General features: G+C 32.7%; 1 protein-coding gene across 12 annotated transcripts; it reads right to left on the bottom strand.

Moving 5' to 3' along the window:
* Nucleotides 1-777: 777 nt before the first annotated feature.
* Nucleotides 778-6,879, bottom strand: LOC123215904 (RNA-binding protein 25-like). 12 transcript variants are annotated; one of them, XM_044636196.1, is made up of 9 exons: nt 6,199-6,614; nt 5,792-5,871; nt 5,297-5,581; nt 4,785-5,044; nt 4,490-4,642; nt 3,235-3,649; nt 2,355-3,047; nt 1,649-2,250; nt 778-1,306 (listed from the first exon to the last, which is right to left on the bottom strand). In XM_044636196.1, the coding sequence occupies exons 3-9, from the start codon at nt 5,307-5,309 to the stop codon at nt 1,055-1,057; spliced, it is 2,388 nt and encodes a 795-aa protein (XP_044492131.1). In that variant the 5' UTR covers nt 5,310-5,581; nt 5,792-5,871; nt 6,199-6,614; the 3' UTR covers nt 778-1,054. The 12 variants fall into 12 exon arrangements, with proteins under 12 accessions (XP_044492131.1, XP_044492132.1, XP_044492133.1 ...); XM_044636197.1 differs by having other exon boundaries at nt 5,534-5,581; XM_044636198.1 differs by having other exon boundaries at nt 5,534-5,578.
* Nucleotides 6,880-20,632: the final 13,753 nt, after the last annotated feature.

The raw sequence follows: 20,632 nt of genomic DNA, 5'->3' as shown, positions 1-20,632 counted from the left end.
GCTCCTTGATCTTTAAGGAATTAGAGATTCTTTGATAGAAATAGGAAAAAAATGAAAAAAAATTCCCACAATAAGAAAAAAATGAAAAAAATTTCCGCAATAGGAGATGAGAATACATATGTCTCGTCCCCACCATGCCCTCATCCTCGTACTTGTTTTTTTATATTAATATATTTACTTAAAATACTAATATATCTTTATAGTTTTAGATTATTTATATTTTTAAAATTTATTTAATTTTTTATTATGAATATTAAAATAGTTAATATATAATATTTGTGATAGTTAAAATGATAAATTAGTTTTAATTTTATTTTTTAATATATTAATGTTATATTTAGAAGGTATAAAAAAAAAATTTTTTATCACAAGGATAAAGATGAAGACAAGAATTGAGAGCCCCTTCTCACCCTTCCCCATTGCCATCTCTATTTGTGAGTATAGAAAAAGGCCACACAGGCCGACCGTGTTATAATCTAATATATTTCCTTCTTTTATGAATAATAAGCAGCTTTTTTATTTGCAGATCTCATTGCCATCTCTGTAAATTGCTCAATGATCATAAGGCATGAAAGAGGGGGAGGTTTTGTACCAGCAGTTAGTGCATACAAGAATAGAATTCAAACAATACCATATGCCCACCAGCATGGATAGCCAACCTACTTCCTAGAGAGTTGTGAATGGTGACTCTCATTAAAGATTGGGTTGCATAAATTTCTACCCTGAGGTTTAATTGACAGTTTATTAACCTAACGCAAATCTTAAAGAACTCAAGTATGAACAATGAATGCCACCGTTATTGCAGAGAATATCCACCAAGTGAATCATCGAAGGTACAATCAACAACTAAGACTACGCTCATTTTCTAAATGCACATACAACTCTGGTTCCAGTACAAAACTTGGTTCATTTCTTGATATGAAAATTCTATTCCTGCAATCCATGTTTCACTGCTGTAATAGACGGGAGATGACTTGGAAAATAGGAACGAATTTTCAAAAATAACACGACTCTATCCCACAGCTATGCAGGAACATTTCAAAGACAGACCCTTTCAAGATCTTGACCTCAATGCAAGACCTGTCTCTACCTTCTTAATTTCGAAGATAAGCATCCTCCACATCTTTAGCACAAACATTTCAGCTTCCTCATCTAAAATAGTTTGCAGTAACTCTAGCATTTGAGATGCCTTTACATGTTCTTGAGTACTGGATACAATATAGTCTACCAGAGTGGTTTCCTCTTCTCCCAAAAACTCTCTTATCTTCTTTGAAATCCATGGTCTCATTCTCTCATGCAGCTTATGCTGTATTTAACACATCAAAATCCAGTGTCATTTTAGAACAGCTATAATGTATATATCATAAATTCTAATATATGATTAAAGGGTAATAAATTGATATGATAATGTGGAATGATATGGGAATTTTATGCCACCGCTTAAGGAATTAGCTTCCTTAAGAGGGTCCTTATCAAATGTATCAAGAAAACAATTTAAAGGAAAAGGAAGGAGATTCTCATTCTCATCCTCATTCCCTCTTCAACTTCATGAAAAAGACGATTATGACATAAGATAGAAACAGGGAATATAACAATTATTTTCCACAAGCACATATATAGAATTGGGGTTATAAGCAAAAATAATTACCTCGTCATAAGCAGCCCAATTTATCTCGTAGGCAAACAACTCCTCTTTTGTCTTAGGGATCATATCAATCAATTGTTTGGCATCTAAAAGTTTTTTGTTATCAGGTGTCTTCACCTTGTCTAACCCATTTTCCCAATCTCTATCCCGATCAAGAATCTTCTCTTTGTTCTCATCTCTGGAGCGACTACTATCCTCAGCACTCCGGTCCTTCTCATGCTGGCTTGACCTATTATGAGAACGCCTACTTCTTTCTCTGTCAGTACCAGGGTTCTCTTCTTTGGAATTAACGTTTGAAATGCTCTTGGCAAATTCTGCTGCTGCTGCCAAATTTGGCTGGTTTGCTCCAGAAGCAATAGGTCGGGACACCTGCAGTTCCTCAGTGGAGTAATCAATGGGAACCAGGGGCCTCATCTTTTTCTCCTGCTCTGCATCATCATCATCCTCTTCATGGAAGACAGAAGGAACAGCAGTTCGTTTGCCAGAGCCAACAAGACCAAAACCCAATTTTCTTGCTGGGGCATTACTGCTATGCCACATATCCAATGAAGAAACAGATGCATTCGTTGATTCATCACCAGTACCATTTTGTAAAACTTCATCACCTGTCCCAGAGAATCATACAACATTTATGACAATATGAAGTGCAGATGTAGAAACAATAGCAAAGTTCAATGAGCAATATTTTTTCTCCAGGGAAAAGGCTTACCTGCTACATGATTTTCATGAATAGAATAACCATCATAATCCTGCCCAACAGCAATTTTATCTTTGGTCTCAACACCAGATTCTTCAGCAGACGAAGGATTTTCAGTTCCATTTGATCCATGGCCCGACAAAAGCTTCAATGCATCTCTTTGTTGCTGCTGCAGCTGTTCCTCCTCAGCCCTCTTCTTAGCCTTAGCAATTTCTTCCTCTTCTTTAATTTTGTCACTGAAATCATCCTCCTTTTCTCTCAACCTTTTCCTTTTCTTGTCCTCTAACACACTCCTATGCCATCTTTTCCGTGAATCATCATCCTCGTCTTCTTCACCATAAAGGATTTCTTTCTTCCGTTTGCGTTCCCTCTCTTTCTCCCTCTCTTTCTCATACTGTCTCTCTTTTTCTCTCTCTCTTTCCCTGTACTCCCAATCTTTTAGACACCTTTCATACTCACGTTCAAACTCCTCAATCTTCCTTCTTTGCTCTCTCTCTTTCCTAACATGTTCTCGCTCTGCTTCCCTTTCGTATCTATCAATTTCCCGTTCCTTCTCTCGTTTTAGACCTCGCTCTCTGTCTCTATCTCTACTTCTGCTATCATATGTCCTACTCCTATCAGGTGAGCTTGTCTCAGGCCTATCATGTTCACTAGTTGCTTTGGTATCACTAGCTGTCTCATCATCAATTTTATCTTCAGCTACATCTGAATAGATAAAAAGCATCAAAGCTCCAAGTTATTCAAAGAACTAAAAAACATACAACTGTGATTAAAGACAATATCAGATATCGTGATGTGATTAGAATTAATTTTTTTTCTATGTAAACCATTGAATTGTAAAAGGTAACAACATATAGCAATTGAACTACAGATGCCAACTACAGAAACTCACCATTTCTGGGTATATCCACATCAGAGTCTCCATCCCTAATTTTAACTGGCAATTCTGAGTTTGAACTTCCAGAACCATCAAGAGTTGATTGAACAGGGGCTGGAGGCAGAGGATTGGCCTTTAACCTATCTTCAATCATGCTTTTAAGCTTCTCCATAGCCTCTTGGTCAGCTTCCCTATCCTCATCAGTCACAATCCCAAAGTTGGAATTATCATGATTTTTTTTTTCTCCAGCTTCACTGTCCTTCTTCAAGTCTTCCGAGGCTTTAGGAGGATCATTTTTCTCAACACCTTGCACGCTTCCATCCTCTTTCTCAGACCCTGCATCTTGAGTTTCCCTGAGTTTCTTTGTGTTTTCAGTTTTCTTCTCAACATATCGCTCCAGATAATCTCTTGTTGCTTGAGTAACATTTAACTGTTAATCATGCAGTTAGTAAAAGTGTAATTTACTAAAAACAAATCCATGATCACTAATAAAAAAACAGTAAACCCCAAGCATGCATTCCTATCTACACAACCAAGACCTTGCCCCCTATTTTTCAGGGGTCAGGATATTGTGTCATCCAGGTCTACCATAATCCAATATGTTAGGCCCCACAGATGGCCCACTGAAGCCCATAGATTGCTTATATATATAATTAAGAGACGAGTTGCTCCTCAAACTCATTTCCTAATTTTACCTAAGATTTGAAATTGAATCTAACACAAACTAGAACAAAAGAGTTCAGGATTAATATGTGAAAAGTAGAAAAATAATAGAGTAATAGTGATAATCTATTCACATACTAAATTTTGCCACAACAATCCAAAATGACCATTATGTATCATTGACAACTTAACAGACAATATAGCAGCAAGATCTATCATTGAGATACTCCAGTAAATGTAACACAACCAGATGACTAACTGCCTTGGTGCAAGCAGGTTCTGCTACTTAGCAGCCAGTATCTAATTCATTCATTGACCTCCTCCATTCTTTTTGTTCTCTATCAAGAAAAGCCCCTTTACATATTAAATGAAACATTGAGCCTAACTTTCACATTAAAAGCATTCTATGTCTTAAAAAATAGGTGGGAAATCTCTCCATCTCTAATTAAAACAACTGAAGAGAATATTAATGTCACCTTCATCATTCTTATACATGATAATGATTTCAGTTTTAAAAAAGGCATCCTGCAGACAAGTTCTACCTAACAGGTAAAAGCACTGAAACAATAATGACAATTAGACAAAAACATTATAAATCCAAGCATACCATTAATTCCTGCCCATCAATGTTAAATTTACTGAGCAGTCGTAATGCACGAAGAACCGCTTCAACAGACTCAAATTCACAGAACCCAAAGCCTTTAAGGGTTCCATTTGAGGGATGCTGAGGACGTTTCCAGCTTTTGACAGGTCCACATACCTTGTGAAAACATACAAATATAAGATTTGATAACACAAAGCTAATCAAAGATAGGCATTAAACAGAGTTTTAGGTACAGCAGTATAACCCAAATTTGTAAAGTCAATTTTACAATGAAATCACAATAATATTCATTATTTACCTGAAGAAGAGAGAGCATAAAATCATTATCTGCAGTTGATGCTATCTTGCCAACATAAACAGTAGTTTCGGGTTTCTCTGCTGGTGTACCAACGGGAAAACCTGTTGGCCTAACAACTGGAGGAATAATTGGGCGAACACCAGCAATCCCTGGAACAGGGGGACGCGCCACTCCTGGAAGCACTCCAACAGGTCCTGGAGGACGTGGAGGAAATACAGGCCGGACCATTGCTGGGTATGGAGCAGGATACCGAGGAAGACCTAAATAAATGGAAACAAACATCTATGCAAATATGTAAGAGAAGTTTACAAAAAAATAAAAAACCAGTCACAATTGTTTTCTCAGCAACTAAAAACTTCAAAAATATAATTAAATGCTGTTACCACACATTAAATGCATATTAGAGATGGCACCACAGGCATGACAACTATCATCAGCTGAACAGATAACCTGAAGGTAACATTGAGAGAACAGCATCGAATTCATAAGCATGAATATATGAAGACGCTTACCTTTTGCATCCATGTGTTAAGTAGCAGTGTGTCACTATCCCATGCACCAATTGCACAATTTTGAAATAGCATAATGAGAGTTTTCCAGCAACTCATGCTCATAGGTGAATTAATACACAAATCTATGCTTGTGTATGTGGCCATTTAAATTTATCGCAACTGTTAGAAGCCCAATGTGCAGCATGAAGAAGGCAAAGAAAGAGAAAGAGAAACGTTAAGTAAAAGAATTTGCAATACCTTAGAATAAAAGGCCAACGATCACTCAGTTGCTAACATAGTCTGCTGCTGGCAATTCATAAGACAAGTATCCTTATAACTACCAGAAAGTAGCCTACTAAAATGAACATGACACAACCAGACATAATTTAGCATTACATTGTAAACTCTCTTTAGGCCGACTTGGGCTTGACAAAAGGAGAATCTTTCATTTAAACTACATTTACTCATATCATTTATTCTAAATGTAATAAGGAAACCAAGCAAATACGTGCATACCAAAAAGAGGTTGTGGAAGTGGTTCTCTTAAGCAACATTGAAGCCTCCCAACCTTTATCACCGTGTACTCAATCATGACACTGTACGAGAAAACATCCTGTCATCGATGCCCCTTATCTAACTAACCAATACCAATTTTCTAAAATCTCTCCTACTTCCTACATAACTTTAACATATCAGTATCCCCTGACTTAACCACAACGTAACCTTGTTATAACAAAAAATACCACACATTAATCAATAACCAACAATTTCTCATCAATTTACACACACTATAAGCCCAAAAAATATAAATCATTCATACAAATTCAACAACATATGCGAATCAATTACAAAATACAGTCTTTTAAAACAATTCTCGTTTGCAAAGCATAATAATTAACCAAGACACATAGAGAGGGACCCACCCGGAGCAAGTGTGCGAACAACACCGTATCCATTCGGCATCGGTGCGTAAGGTCTAAGCGCTGGATTCGGAACCTGACCTGAGACAACATGGTAAGACATCATTGGCGGCGCCATCGTAACCGCGACGCCACCACTAACGCCCACGCCCGGCGGCTGCACGCTAGTATTTTGGAAATTTTGAACGGGAGACAACTGCGGCACCGCCGGGATCGTCACCGGACGGTACGACAGTGCCGTCGGAGGCATCGAGATTGGAAGTGGAGGAGCGTAAGATTGGATCGGTGGAGGCGATGGCGCCGGGTTACGGTAAGCGTTTGGCGTTGCTGATTGTGGCTCCTGCGGAGGTACGGAAGTGGATGATTGATCGGGCTGACTAACCGGATTATCGGACTCGGTTTGCTTACTATTCGGGTCTGTGTTCGCCGGAGAAAGAGACGAATCTGCCATGGAGTCAGTTTGTTATGAACAGACCCGCGGATTTGATGAGGCGGTGCCCTAGAAAAGCAGAATTAAAGCCTCTTGATTTATTTATTTTCTTTAAAGGGACGCGTGTCCGATTATTATTGGGTAGAGTATAGGAGCCGGCTAAAACTAACCGCAGCTAAGTTGCTTATGTTGGTTGTGTTGGCGTTCTGAGGTGTTTTTAGTGGATTTTCTGGCTCGGCACTTATCAGTGGCAAGCGCGTTTGGTTAAGAAAACTTCCCAAAGAATATTTCAACCCAAACTTTGATCTACTATGATTTTTCTGGGGAATTATATAAATACCCATTTTACCCCTCTATTAAGCAAAAAAGTCTATTTTTCCTATTCTTAAGCAAAAATACCCTAAATTTTTTTAAAATACCAAAATTATTTTTCACCACATCTATATAAACTCTTTTACTCACTCTTATCACACACACTTCTTATATCACTCAAACACTCACTCTTATTCTCATTTTTATTCAATATCAATTAGTACAGGTTTGTTCAGAAGAAAAAAATTCGTATTTCTGAATTCAAATCCAAAAAAATCAGATCATGAAAAAAAATATTTATACGAATCTTAACTCAAAACTTAATTTTATTTGTTAAATCTAGTTTGTATATCAGTAAAAGAGGTATTTGAATATTAGATAATAATATAGGGGTTAAATGAAATGTTAGAAAAATATAAAGGGTATTTTGATATTACACAATATATAAAAGATTTAAATAACATGTTAAGAATAGATAGATATATTTTGATATAAGACAATATACAAGGGTGTTAAATAAAGTGTTAGATAATTATGGGGGTCAAAAAAATGTTATAAAAATATGAGGGGTATTTTGATATTAAACATTAGAAGGGCATTATAAATGAAATGTTAAGAATAAATAGATGCATTTTGATATGAGACAACATACAAATGTGTTAAATAAAATGTTAGATAATTATAGGGGGTAAAAAAATATTAAAAAATATGAGAAATATTTGGATATTATATAATAAATAAAAAATTTAAATAATAGGTTAAAAATAGATAGATGTATTTTGATACAAGACAACATAAAATGTGTTAAATAAAAGGTTAGATAATTATAAGGGGTTAAATAAAATATTAGAAAAAATATGAGGGTATTTTGATAGTACATAAAATATGAAGAATTTAAATAACATGTTAAGAATAAATAGATGTATTTTAATACAAGGGAACATACGAGGGTATTAAATGAAATATTAGATAAGTATGTGGGCTAAATGAAATGTTATAAAAATATGAGGGGTATTTTGATAGTAAACATTGTATGAACATTTTAAATGAAATGTTAAGAATAGATAAATACATTTTGATATAAGATAATATACAAAGTTATTAAATAAAATGTTAGATAATTATAGGGGTTAAAAAGTATTAGAAAAATATAGGGGGTATTTTGATATTAAATATTGTAAGAATGTTTTAAATGAAATGTTAAGAATAAATATATGCATTTTGATACAAGATAACATACAAGGGTGTTAAAAAAAGTTAGATAATTATATGAGGTTAAATGAAATATTAAAAAAATATATGGGGCATTTAATAATAAACATTGTAAAAACATTTTAAATGGAATGTTAAGAATATATAAATACATTTTGATACAAGATAACATATAAGGGTGTTAAATAAAATATTAAATAATATAGGGATTAAATGAAATATTAGAAAAAAATGAAGGGTATTTTGATATTAGTCATTGTAAGACTGTTTTAAATAGTTATTATAGATTTTTTGTTATAAATGATTAATTTTTTCTAAAAATTTATCATTGTAAGATTGATAATTAAAATAGATGATTATGCATCGGTTCGTTACCAAGGAGAATAAATTTAAGGGGGTGATAACACAATGAAATATGTTCGAAGATCTAAACAATTAATTAAAATTCCTTATAGAACAACATTTAAGGGATTTATTCAGCTTTTAAGGAGTCTTGCGCTCTTGATCTAATGAAAAACTGTCTTTAACTATCAATGAAGTCAAAAAAAATTGAGTTCAACTGCTTCGTATAGATCTAAAATAATAAAGATGTCCAGGGTCATATTAATATGTCTCAATACTTACAAAAATGTATTCCTATTTTTGTTACATATACCCCAATTGAAGGACATAAGGAAGAAGAAGAAGATGAAGAAGAAATTAGTGAAGTGAAAAAAGAATATGATTTAGAAAACCTGATTGATTTCAGTAATAACCCATTGTAAATTACAAACTCATGGGCTAATGGAGAGAAAGATAGGGTTCCCGACTGGGGTGACTTTGATAGAAATGATATGTTTGATATTCATTCTGAAGAAGTAAAGCCTTAGTATATGTCACCTATTACCTAGGGTATGAACAACTTGTAGCTTGAAAATCCTATTTCAGGTGGTAAAAATTATTCTGGACCATTTTTTTACAATGTCCCACTGATATGTTTCGGTGGCTTCTTGATTTTCCTCTACAGCCATTAACATCATTAGGTGGTACAAGATCAATCCGAGAGGAGAATAATGTAACGCTTGGTGATATTTTCCATAATAAAGTACAATTGAAAGATGTTGTAAAGCAATTTACCCTACTGAAAGGAGTTCAATTCCTAGTCAAGAAGTCTGATAGGGGGCGATGGGATATTAAGTGTAACGCTAAAAATTGTTAATGGTATATTCATGCAACCAAATCCAAAGTCGGTAAAGTGTTTCAAATCAACTGAATGAATCTAACCCACACATATTCAGTTGATCAAATAATATCACATCACAGATAAGTTAGGGCCCGAGCTTTAAGTCAATTAATGAGGTCACAGTTTGTGTTGATTGATTGAATTTATCGACCTAAAGAAATTATTGTGGACATCGTCGACCGATATAAAATTGACATTTTATATTCACAAGTTTGGCAGATAAGAAACTGGGTTTTAAATTCATTGAGGGGCTCACCGGAGGAATAATTTATGCTCTTACCAGATTATTGTTACAATCTACAACGTACTAATTTGGGAACTGTTATTGCTATTGAAACAGACGATAACCATCGATTTAAGTATTTTTTCATGGCATTAGGATGTTTTATTTGTGCATTTAGAGAATATCTTCGACCTATTATTTGTATTGACGCTGTTTTCCTCAAAAGTCGATATCTAGGTCATTTATTCCTTGCGGTGGGTCTTGATGGTAATAACCAGATATACCCCATTGGTTTTGGTGTCGGTAAAAAAGAATATCACAACACATGATATTGGTTTCTCAGAAAGATTAAAGAATGTATCCATAACCTCTCCGAGTTGGCAATAATCTCAGATCGACATCATGTTATATACTCTGTAATGGTTGAAGTCTTTTCAGGTGCCCACCATGGATTTTGTTATTATCACCTTCTGTGTAACATGCGGGCAAAATACAAATGAAACTCAAAGATAACGTGTTTAAACAAGTATTAAAATTTTATTTTATTTAACTTTTTTATACATTTTGATCATAAAGTTCTCATATTATTTACCACTTTGCAGGTTGCAACTGCATATTGGAAAATCGTGAAATCATACATAGAAGTAGAATTTGAGGTTATGATGCGATAAACTCTCAAGCTGGGGTTTATCTACGTGAGGTCGGATTTAAGCGTTGGAGTAGAGCATACTTTCCAAGACATCGATACGACATCGATACAACATCACGACAATTAATATTGCAGAGTCATTTAACGCTCTTGTCAAACATGCATAGGGTTTGCCTATCATGATGCTCATCGAGTTCATTTATGGTACTATGCAGTGATGGTTTTATGAAAGGAGAAACCATGCAATTACATACCTAATTGTTAATAACTATGTATTTGATCATGTATTTCTTCACTTATGTTTGTTATTAACAAATATGTTGTTAATATTTTTTGAAATTACAAATGAATGCCCTAACTTTGTCACCCCTTGGACGGAGGAGAAGATTAGTTGTCGCCTATCAAAGTCTACACCTTTGGAGGTTCGACTAATTACACCTATTCAGTATCAGGTTATTGATTTTGGTGGATATATGGGCATTGTAGACTTTAGTGAAATGTCTTGTACATGCAAAAAGTTTTAGCTTTCACGTATTCCATGCAAGCACGTCATTGATGTTGCAAGACACATATGGCTCACAAATGTCAATGCATGAGTTCATCCATTCTTTCGTATCGAATTATATTATGTAATATATCAAGAACCTATTAATCCTTTTGGAAACCAATCATAATGGTTGCATTCACCAGAAGAAAAAGTTATCCTGTCCCCCGTTCTTGATAGTCACATCTAGGTTGTCCTTCCAATAGAAATCGACATCTTCGCAAGGAGAGAATGTTACACCCAGGATTTGCAGTCGTTGTAAGGAACCGGGATATGTCCAAACCCAATATAAAAGCCTAACACTAGTCCTGAGCTCTACCTCATAACGTTCATCCAAAAAAGGTAAAGGGTCGAAATTTTGACAAGCTTCTATTTAGTTTTGCTAGTTATATGATTTATCACTGTTGTTCAAATGATATGTAATTGATGTATTTTTATTATTGTTTCAAATGTGTAATTGTATTCACATGTGATGTAATAAATTTAGTGTGAATAATTTCTTCATTTCATAATTTAATGCTAACAACATCACTCTAGTCTCATATAATTATTTCCGTGAGAAAATTATTTAAAAAATAAAATCAAATACATACCCATATATAATGATAGATAAAGTACATCATACACAAAAACATATACAATAAATATATATATATATATATAAGAACATCTAAAGAATGATAAATATACAATGAGCGAACAAAAAATACATCTATGATCTACTTGATACAATAAAAATACAACTGCGACGTTAAACATCAATGCATAGAGGTAGACGACTCTCAGGGAAACTCTACGCTTCGTGACAATGCCAAACACTCAAAAAAAGTAACATAAACACGTCACAGTCACCAAAGCCTTCTCCTTGTTAAGGGACATCTATCACTCGATATAATACTAGGGGATCACATTATGGAGTCTACCCAGAAGCTATCCAAAAATTTGTCGCCTCTAATAATACGAGTATGATACTGTGTATAGTCACATCCGCTGTTCGAGACACCTCATATTCCTTGAGTATGATACCTTAAAGTCGTACACTGTAATCGATCAATCATCGAAATCTATAACTCTGACCACCCAATATTTATAGTCGAAGTTTATAGGAATGTAAACCTATAAACAATGACAAATTAAAATAGCTACACGTGTAGATTATAAACTAATTTAATATAAAATATAATGAAAATACTATTATACTATATGTATTGACTATCCCCCATAGTTTGTAAAACAATCCCGGGGTATAATCTACCTCAATTGTCCTCGTGAAAAGCCCTGAAAACTGATACTCCCCATCCGGTGTGGACTGTCAACTCTTTCAGGTCATCTCAATATGTCCTACAAAGAATAAATGGGCAGTTGTCAAATGTTGTGAAACAATCGAACGATAATCATCTTGGTGCCGACGTAATATAGCCAAAAAGGAATCCATATACTGGAATGGTATAAAAAACTTCGAATATGTTAGTTATTGATGAATATATTAAACTTTTAACCAAATTATATAGTACAAATAACTTACATCGTCGGTCAGCCACTCACATAACTCTATCGTAATCTACTCCAAACTATCTTTTGACTTCAACTGGATGAAGTAAACATTATGCGTGTCGGATGTCGTAGCTCTGGTGTACCATGTGAGGAAAGATTCCTCACGCTCTACGATAGATGATAGAATGGTCCGAATTTATCGTTTCGCCCTCTCTTTGATTGGATTTGTATACGAGGTACAAACGAGCAGACCCTTTCGAATGATTCAACCATGTGTTATACGAGCCAACTGTAAATACATACAACTATTAATTCATTATTTCATCTTACGTAACAATTACGAATTAATCGATTAATGTTACCTTATCCATGTATACCGAAAGAGGTTTGGCTAGAGAATCCTCTATTATGGTCAAGTCAACCGTGCTTGCCCCCTCGACGGACTGTAAAATTATAATTTTGAAATTATTAGTGATCAGTGTATATGAATATTTATATACTAATTATAATAGATATACCTCAACATGAATTGCATTGGAAACATCCTCTTGTAAGTCCTTCTCTTGTGAACTAATATCCATTGTCCTTTTGCTGAAGCTAGGGATATCAACAAGTAACCACAATCGCTCATCTTGAAAAAGAGACAAAACATTGTTAAATAAACATAATAACTGAAAAGATAAATCGATCAATGTCATTTCTTAAAAAAAACACTACATTTACGATTAAGAAAAGTGTTCAGGGAGAACCCTCGATCGATAATACCTCAATGTTGGTCCCTTATATGCATGAAAAGAACAAAATCGTAAATGATATTTCATATAAAATAGGCCAAAGGACTATTTCCCACCCAAGGTATGCTGTATTCCCAAGTTTCCCCCCTTTAACTTTGATAATACCAAATATCCACCCATAACCAGTTAAAATTAATGGAACCCTAACCCCTTAAAATTTTTTCTCTTTTTGCCTCCCTAAACTTTAAAAACTAAAAGTTTCCCCCAGCCTAAGTTTTAAAAATGGCAGTTTCACTCTAAAGTTTCATTTTGAAATCTTCGACGTCATCTCTAGCTCCATTGCAGGTAGCCTCTCCCTCTCGAAGCATCATGTCCCTCCAATACCGATCGATGTTAGAGGAGTGGTGAAAGATGAACAACTTCATCGGGAAAGATGAACCATCGCTCCTCCAATACCGATCGAACATTCAAATGGGAGGAGAGAGGTCATCGGAGGGAGAGGATGCTTCGAGAAGGAAAGACTGCTAGTAATGGAGCTGAAGATGACGTCGGAGATTTCAAAACGAAACCCTAAGGTGAAACTGCCATTTTTTAAAACTTAGGCTAGGGAAAACTTTTAGTTTTTAAAGTTTAGGGGGGCAAAAAAAGACTATATTTTAGTTTATTTTTAATATTATAAAGAAAATAACGATTTTACCCTTACTACTATTAATTTTAACTATTCATAGATGGGTATTTGATATTATCAAAGTTAAAAGGAGGAAACTTGAGAATGCAACATACCTTGGGTGGGAAATAGTCCTTTGACCTATAAAATATAATAACTACAATAACTTTTATACCTCATGTGGGGCATCTGAGGCAACTGGATGTCTGACCGAAAGGTCTTTATGAGGAAGACCTTATACGAATATATAAAAGGCCAAAAGACTATTTCCCACCCAAGGTATACTGCATTCCTAAGTTTCTCCTCTTTAACTTTGATGATCCCAAATACCCACTCATGAGTAGTTAAAATTAACAGAACCCTAACCCTTTAAAATTTTATCTCTTTTTGCCCTTCTAAACTTTAAAAACTAAAAGTTTTCCCTAGCCTAAGTTTTAAAAAATGATAGTTTCCCCCTAGGGTTTCTTTTCGAGATCTTTGGCTCCATTGTTGACAACCTCTTCCTCTCAAAGTTTCCTTTCCCTCTGACGATCTCTCTCCACCCATTTGGACACTCGATCGACGTTAGGAATATGACATCATCCTATTCATGAAGAGATGTAACTCAAAATAATTGCAATATTCAATTAATCAATCGACTGACTAATTAACGATTACATATCTGGTCACCAGTGAAAATAATGTCTATATGACTCTAACTAGGGACGTCCTATATACACCACCTAAACATCTGTGGAGAAACATGGATATCAATCATATCAACCCAATCATACAAGGTGTCTAACGTCTCATATATCTAATACTGCAATATAATCATTAATAATTAAAATAAATCAATTCGTATTTTTACCAATTAATATATATAATCAATAAATTGAAATTTACCTGAAATGCCAAAACAAATCTGTAGAGGCCTTATTTACTTATTTCAGGCATTCGTCCAGAGCAGACTCTGTTACTCGCCTGTGACATATACTCATATACTGCACCTTCGGACAACCCTGAAAGTATGTATCTCTGATCCTATGTCCAAATGAACGGAGAATATATGATGAAAGAGCAGTGAGTCGGCTAAATGATAGCCCTGTCATCAAAGAAAACTCAAATGGGCTGAATCTCATGTCAACCTCGTTAACCCTAAACTATAACTCGTCTCTGATGAAGGGCCGATGTAACTGTCGTAGGAGAAATGTATGAACCAAAACTCTGAAAAATTTGGTTTCGGGTAGATGAAAGAGTATCTAAAACATGTCCTCTCAAACAGTCAAACCTGATCTGTGATCAGTGTAAAAGTAATCCTAGACAATACGGTGCTCTGTGCACGACATATAACCAACCATTGCTCGAAAGTGTTTGGACTCATCGGAGATTCATAGCTCGCTTTCGACACTTTTCCTTTTATTAGAAGTATCCTACAAAAAATTTTAAAAATTTGTAAGATATTCATAAAAAACAGATATATAAATAAATATAGAAATGACAAATAAAAAAACATAGAAAGATAAAAAATAAAAAACAATCAAAACAAAAATGACGAAAATAAAAAAAATATAACTGAAATTCAAATTTTATACGTTGAAATACCCTAGAATGACAACAATTAAAAATCTTAAAAAAATCTGAAAATACGAGTCGATTTATCCTAAAATGGTAAAAATAAAAAAAACGAAACTGAAATTTAAACTCTATACGTTGAAATACCTTAAAATGTTAACAATAAAAAAATCATTGAAAAATATGAAAATACGAGTCAATATATCCTAAACGGCGAAAATAAAAAAACGGAATTAAAATTTAAATTATATACATTCAAATACCTTAGAATGTTAATAATCGAAAAATCATTTAAAAATCTGAAAATACAAGTTGATATATCCTAAAAAGACGAAAATAAAAAAAAATTAAACTAAAATTTGAACTCTATATATTGAAATACCTTAAAATGTCAACAATAAAAAAATCGTTTAAAAATCTGAAAATATGAGTTGATATATCATAAAACAGTGAAAATCGAATAAACAAAACTAAAATTCGAATTGTATATATTGAAATACCCTAGAATGTCAACAATTGAAAAATCGTTTAGAAATCTGAAAATACGAGTCGATATATCTTAAAACGATGAAAATAAAAAAAAAAAGAACTGAAATTTGAATTTTATACGTTGAAATACCTTAAAATGTCAACAATCAAAAAATCATTCAGAAATCTAAAAATACAAGTCGATATATCATAAAACGGTGAAAATTTAGAAAAATAGAACTGAAATTCGAATTCTATACATTGAAATACCTTTGAATGTCAATAATAAAAAAATTGTTCGAAAATGTGAAAAATAAGAATCGATATATCCTAAAACGGCGAAAATTGAAAAAACAAAACTGAAATTCAAACTTTATACATTGAAATACTCTAGACTGTCAATAATAAAAAATCATTAAAAAATCTGATAAATATGAATCGATGTTTCCTAAAATAGCGAAAATCGAAAAAACGAATTGAAATTTGAATTTTATAAGTTAAAATATGTTAGAATATCACCAATCGAAAAATCGTTCGAATATTTGAAAAATGCGAATCGATATATCTTAAAATGACGAAATTCGAAAATACAAATGATATATCCTATAAATGAAAAAACTGAAATATCGAGCATAAATTTCGTCATTACATTGTAAAATGTGTCAAAAAAGCACACAAATAAAAAAACTGAATGTCAAATTTGAAAATTACATATTGAAAAACCCTAAAATAGAAAAAATGGATATAAAATTCGAAAGCTACATGTCGAGAAACCCTATATATGAAAAATATCAATTTACCCCCTAAGAAAATTTCTACTACAAACAAGTCCAATATTTATATCTTGACCCCTCAACAATTTTTTAATCTCTTAGTGCCCCTACAATTTTAAAAAAGTAAATTTTCCCCCAACCCACTATTTTCACAGCATTAGCCCACTGTCTTATGACAAATTTCACAAACAACCCTTGTGGACTAACCACTCTCCCCCAACTCACTAATATTTTGAAAAAAACTACTTCACTCCCTAACCCACGGTCAATCTCTCTTGACCGTGGGAGAAGTTGTCTTAACCGTGGGATCTATTGTTCCTATGGATAGGAGCGTAGAATGTTCTAACCCCTTTTCTGACATAAAAATTGTCGTTTCTGTCTCCAATTTCAACACAAATCAAATGTACATATTTTATAAGACAAAACCCTTCAAGAAATTCAACCAAAACAACTAAAAATCAAAATATTGTAACCCTAGAATTTCAAATCGCAAAATCTCTCTCAAATCTCAATAATTGTAACAATAAATTGATTCAAACAATAGTAGGGAAGATGTACTAACCTTCTTCGTCATTTTCGATAGTCGGAAAACATAAAAATTGACAAAAATCGTTTCGCTCGTGGGATGACCTTGAGAGACGCAAAAATTTTAGAATTTGTATAGTGAAATTGTGGGAAAATAAGTGAAATCCTTGGCTTATATATAGGGGCAGTTTGGTCATTTCACAAAAAAGATCATTTTCACTTAAGTCCAATTGTTTTGGATAATTTTGTTTAGACCCCCTTAATTTTGGCTATTTAATAATTTCCCTATTTTTCTAGTCTAAGTTTGAAAAGTTTAATTTTTCATCCATATTCACGTCTAACAACGAATTCTATTTAGTTTTCGTAAAAATAAGTATTTTACATGATTATTGAAATTATGAAATATATTTTAATGCGTTATACAAATATTAATAACCAAAATATCTTCATAAATTAAAATTTTTACATTTTATCTTCATAAATAACCAATATAAAATATTTTTAAAAAAATTGAATTATAGTGACCTATCATAAAATTTCATGAAATCCATCAGGAGTTTCATGTAACCCATCAATCCGAGCATTTTATGTTACAACAATTCTCAAAGTATCGTCTATGTTGCCTTTGGTTAAAACTTTCATTATTTTGTTATATTTGTAAATAATAAAAAATTTTGGTAATCTTTTATTATCAATAGTGATGTGGTATATAATATAAGAAGTAATTTGATTATTATATTTATCTAAGGTATTAAAAAATTATCAAGATAATCATGATTTTATTACAATTTTATCTTTACTTATTAATTTTTTACGATAAAAATATCTTCATTTTTAATTAATATAACAAGTAATATGAAAAATATTTTAGAATAATTATACATAAGGGTATTTAAATAAAATAATATTTTAATATATTTTATTACCTCCAATCAAACATAATAATTATTTATACAAATCAATTTTAACTAAATTTTATCAAATATAATAATAATTTATATTCTGTATTCTTTTTAAAAATCTATTTTTAGGGTTAGTCTTTCATTTTCAGAAATAAAAAGTTACCTAAACCAAAAGCACCCATTGTTGTTTATCAACATATTGTAATTAAATTCATCGGGTCCTCAAATAATTTCATTGCAATATAAACATTACTAGACAAGCAAAGACCTTTATAAGAAATTTGGAAAGTACAAACATCAAGAAAAAATCCCTCGCTTGTGCGAATATGAGCTAGCTCTCTTCAACTTGATTCTCTTTACACAAGGTGCTAATCAAAGTAATATAAGTAAAAGTGTTGGCGTACAATACCTCACAATCATCTAATTGAGAATTTTCGCGATCTCCTCAACTTCACCTAATTTACACAATCTAGAAATCAATGTATTATAAATTACAAATCTCAATCATGGTCATTGATCATAAAATTTTGTGAAATCCCTTGAAGTTTCATCTTGTCAAAGATATTTTATGCTTGTTCAATCTTTTTGTGTTTTCAAAACCCCTCAATCAACATATTACATGTCACAACATTCCTTGCATAGTCTTTTGATTCCATTTGTTTTAACGACAAGAAAAATGAGACGAGGCATAACCATCGACAATGACAATAGAGACATTAGTCTTTTTAGGGGGTCATATATGACTTCTAGGAGACTAATTGTGGCCAGATTGAGAAGGAATGAACAATGATAAAAAAGTGATCAAAAGAGGGAAAGAGAAAATTTAAAGAATAAGGGAAAACGAGAAAAGCTAAAGGTTAATACAAAATGATTTTCTTACCCTTCCACATAACAATTTTTACTAATATTAGTAAATGATTAGCGAAAAATTAGACTTTTCAAAATTAAAGAGTGGACATTTGTTGTTTCATCAAAGTTTAAATGGGCTATAATCCTTTGGCCAAAAAACTTTCAATAAACATTAGAATTTGTCACTTTTTCCATTAACTTTTTTCCAATATGATTACAGATAAGTAATCTTATGATTAATAACAAGGAGAATGAATATCAGTCATAGAATAGATAATTGCTCACTATTCAAGCTAATGCTCACTGTATAAGATAAGTTTCTTGTGACTAATAACAAGGTAAAAGAATAATCATAAATAAGGTAGGATTCAAGCTAGGTTTAGCTTAAGTTTGTTTAAGTTAGGGCTTAATTCGATTTGAGTGAAGCTAAGCTTGAGCTCGCCTAAAAGTTGTTTGAGCTTGGTTGGCTTAAAAAGAGTCGAGCTTGAATTTGATTTGAGTTCGAGTCAAACTTTGAGCATAGTTTAGTATTATAGTAGAGTAAAAAAAAGACTAAAACGATGTTATTTTAATGTGTTTCAATCAAAATAAAGTCATTTTAGTCAGTTTATATAAACAATTTTTAAGTTCATAAGCTTGACAAACTAAACATTCTAAAGCTCAAACTAAAAAATATTTAACTTTTAGACTCGAGTTGTTTGAGGTAAGCTTGTTTTGAGTTCATTTGACTCAAATTCATTTTCGAGCTTAAAAAAGTTTGACTCAAATTTGACCTTACTCATTGATAATTGTAACTATATTATTTTAACTTATTTAATTTTTAAAACAAAAATGTCTTGGTTTTTAATTAATAATCGAGTCATCCAACACTTGTGTGCTTGAGTCATGGATGGATCCTGCTAATTCTATCCTTTCCAAGTGTCTAGTTTCACTATCATGCAAGATAGAGATGAGAAGACTTTATGACACCATTTCACTCGCCACATTAAAGTGATTGTGTTTGAGTTGGATCTCACTAATTCCATCCTCTTTGAGTGTTTGGTCTTGTTGTTGTGTTCATTCAAGATGATAAGATAGTTGTAGGGGGTTTTGGCTATTAATCTCACTTGTTGCTCTGACTACCTATTAGCACACCTAAAGAGAAAGCTCGGTGGAGACCAATAACTAGATCATAAGAAACCTTGAACAACGGTCAAAAGAGATCTAACTCCTCGCAACAAATATCTCTTTATTGTTAACTCAATTTGATTTATGGAGCCTATAAGAACACGAAATTATATTCACAACCAAAAGTAATGAAATGAGACCGAACTAGATGGGACCACCAAAAATATGTTATTATTACCATGATATTGCCTATGACATCAACTAGTGTCAAGATCTCGTAAGGACGATTAGAGATTTCAACGACAAAAGATATCTTGAGAAGTTCATAAGTTGTAAAATGGCTAATATATTCTTAGAGGGGGTTGAATGAGAGTTGTAAAAAATTGTTGCGGAATTAAAATTTAATCAATCTAAAATACACAATCAAATTAATCAAACAATATAAATAACAATTAAACAATATAAGTGTAATAAATTTAAAAAAAAACAAAGAAAATAAAATGCTAAGGGATTTATAGTAGTTTAGAGTTTTAATTCCAAAAACTTTCTATATTCACTTCTTCAATGTAACCTCCTTGAAGTTCCATTACCACCGCATCAACCCAGTACACTAATTTCTTACAAGATTACGTCTTAATTATTCGAAATTAAGCCCTTAACAATAGTTGATCTGAAATTTAGCCGTTTATAATAGTTAGTTTGAGATTTTACCAAAGAAAATTTAAATATGATTGTTTACAAACTAATATACCTCTAACTATGCTTATTTACA

This window comes from Mangifera indica, chromosome 5 (genome assembly GCF_011075055.1).
Source record: "Mangifera indica cultivar Alphonso chromosome 5, CATAS_Mindica_2.1, whole genome shotgun sequence".
NCBI lineage: Eukaryota > Viridiplantae > Streptophyta > Magnoliopsida > Sapindales > Anacardiaceae > Mangifera > Mangifera indica.
The sequence above is the reverse complement of the archived record's forward strand: the minus strand, read 5'-3'. Positions and strand labels throughout refer to the sequence as shown.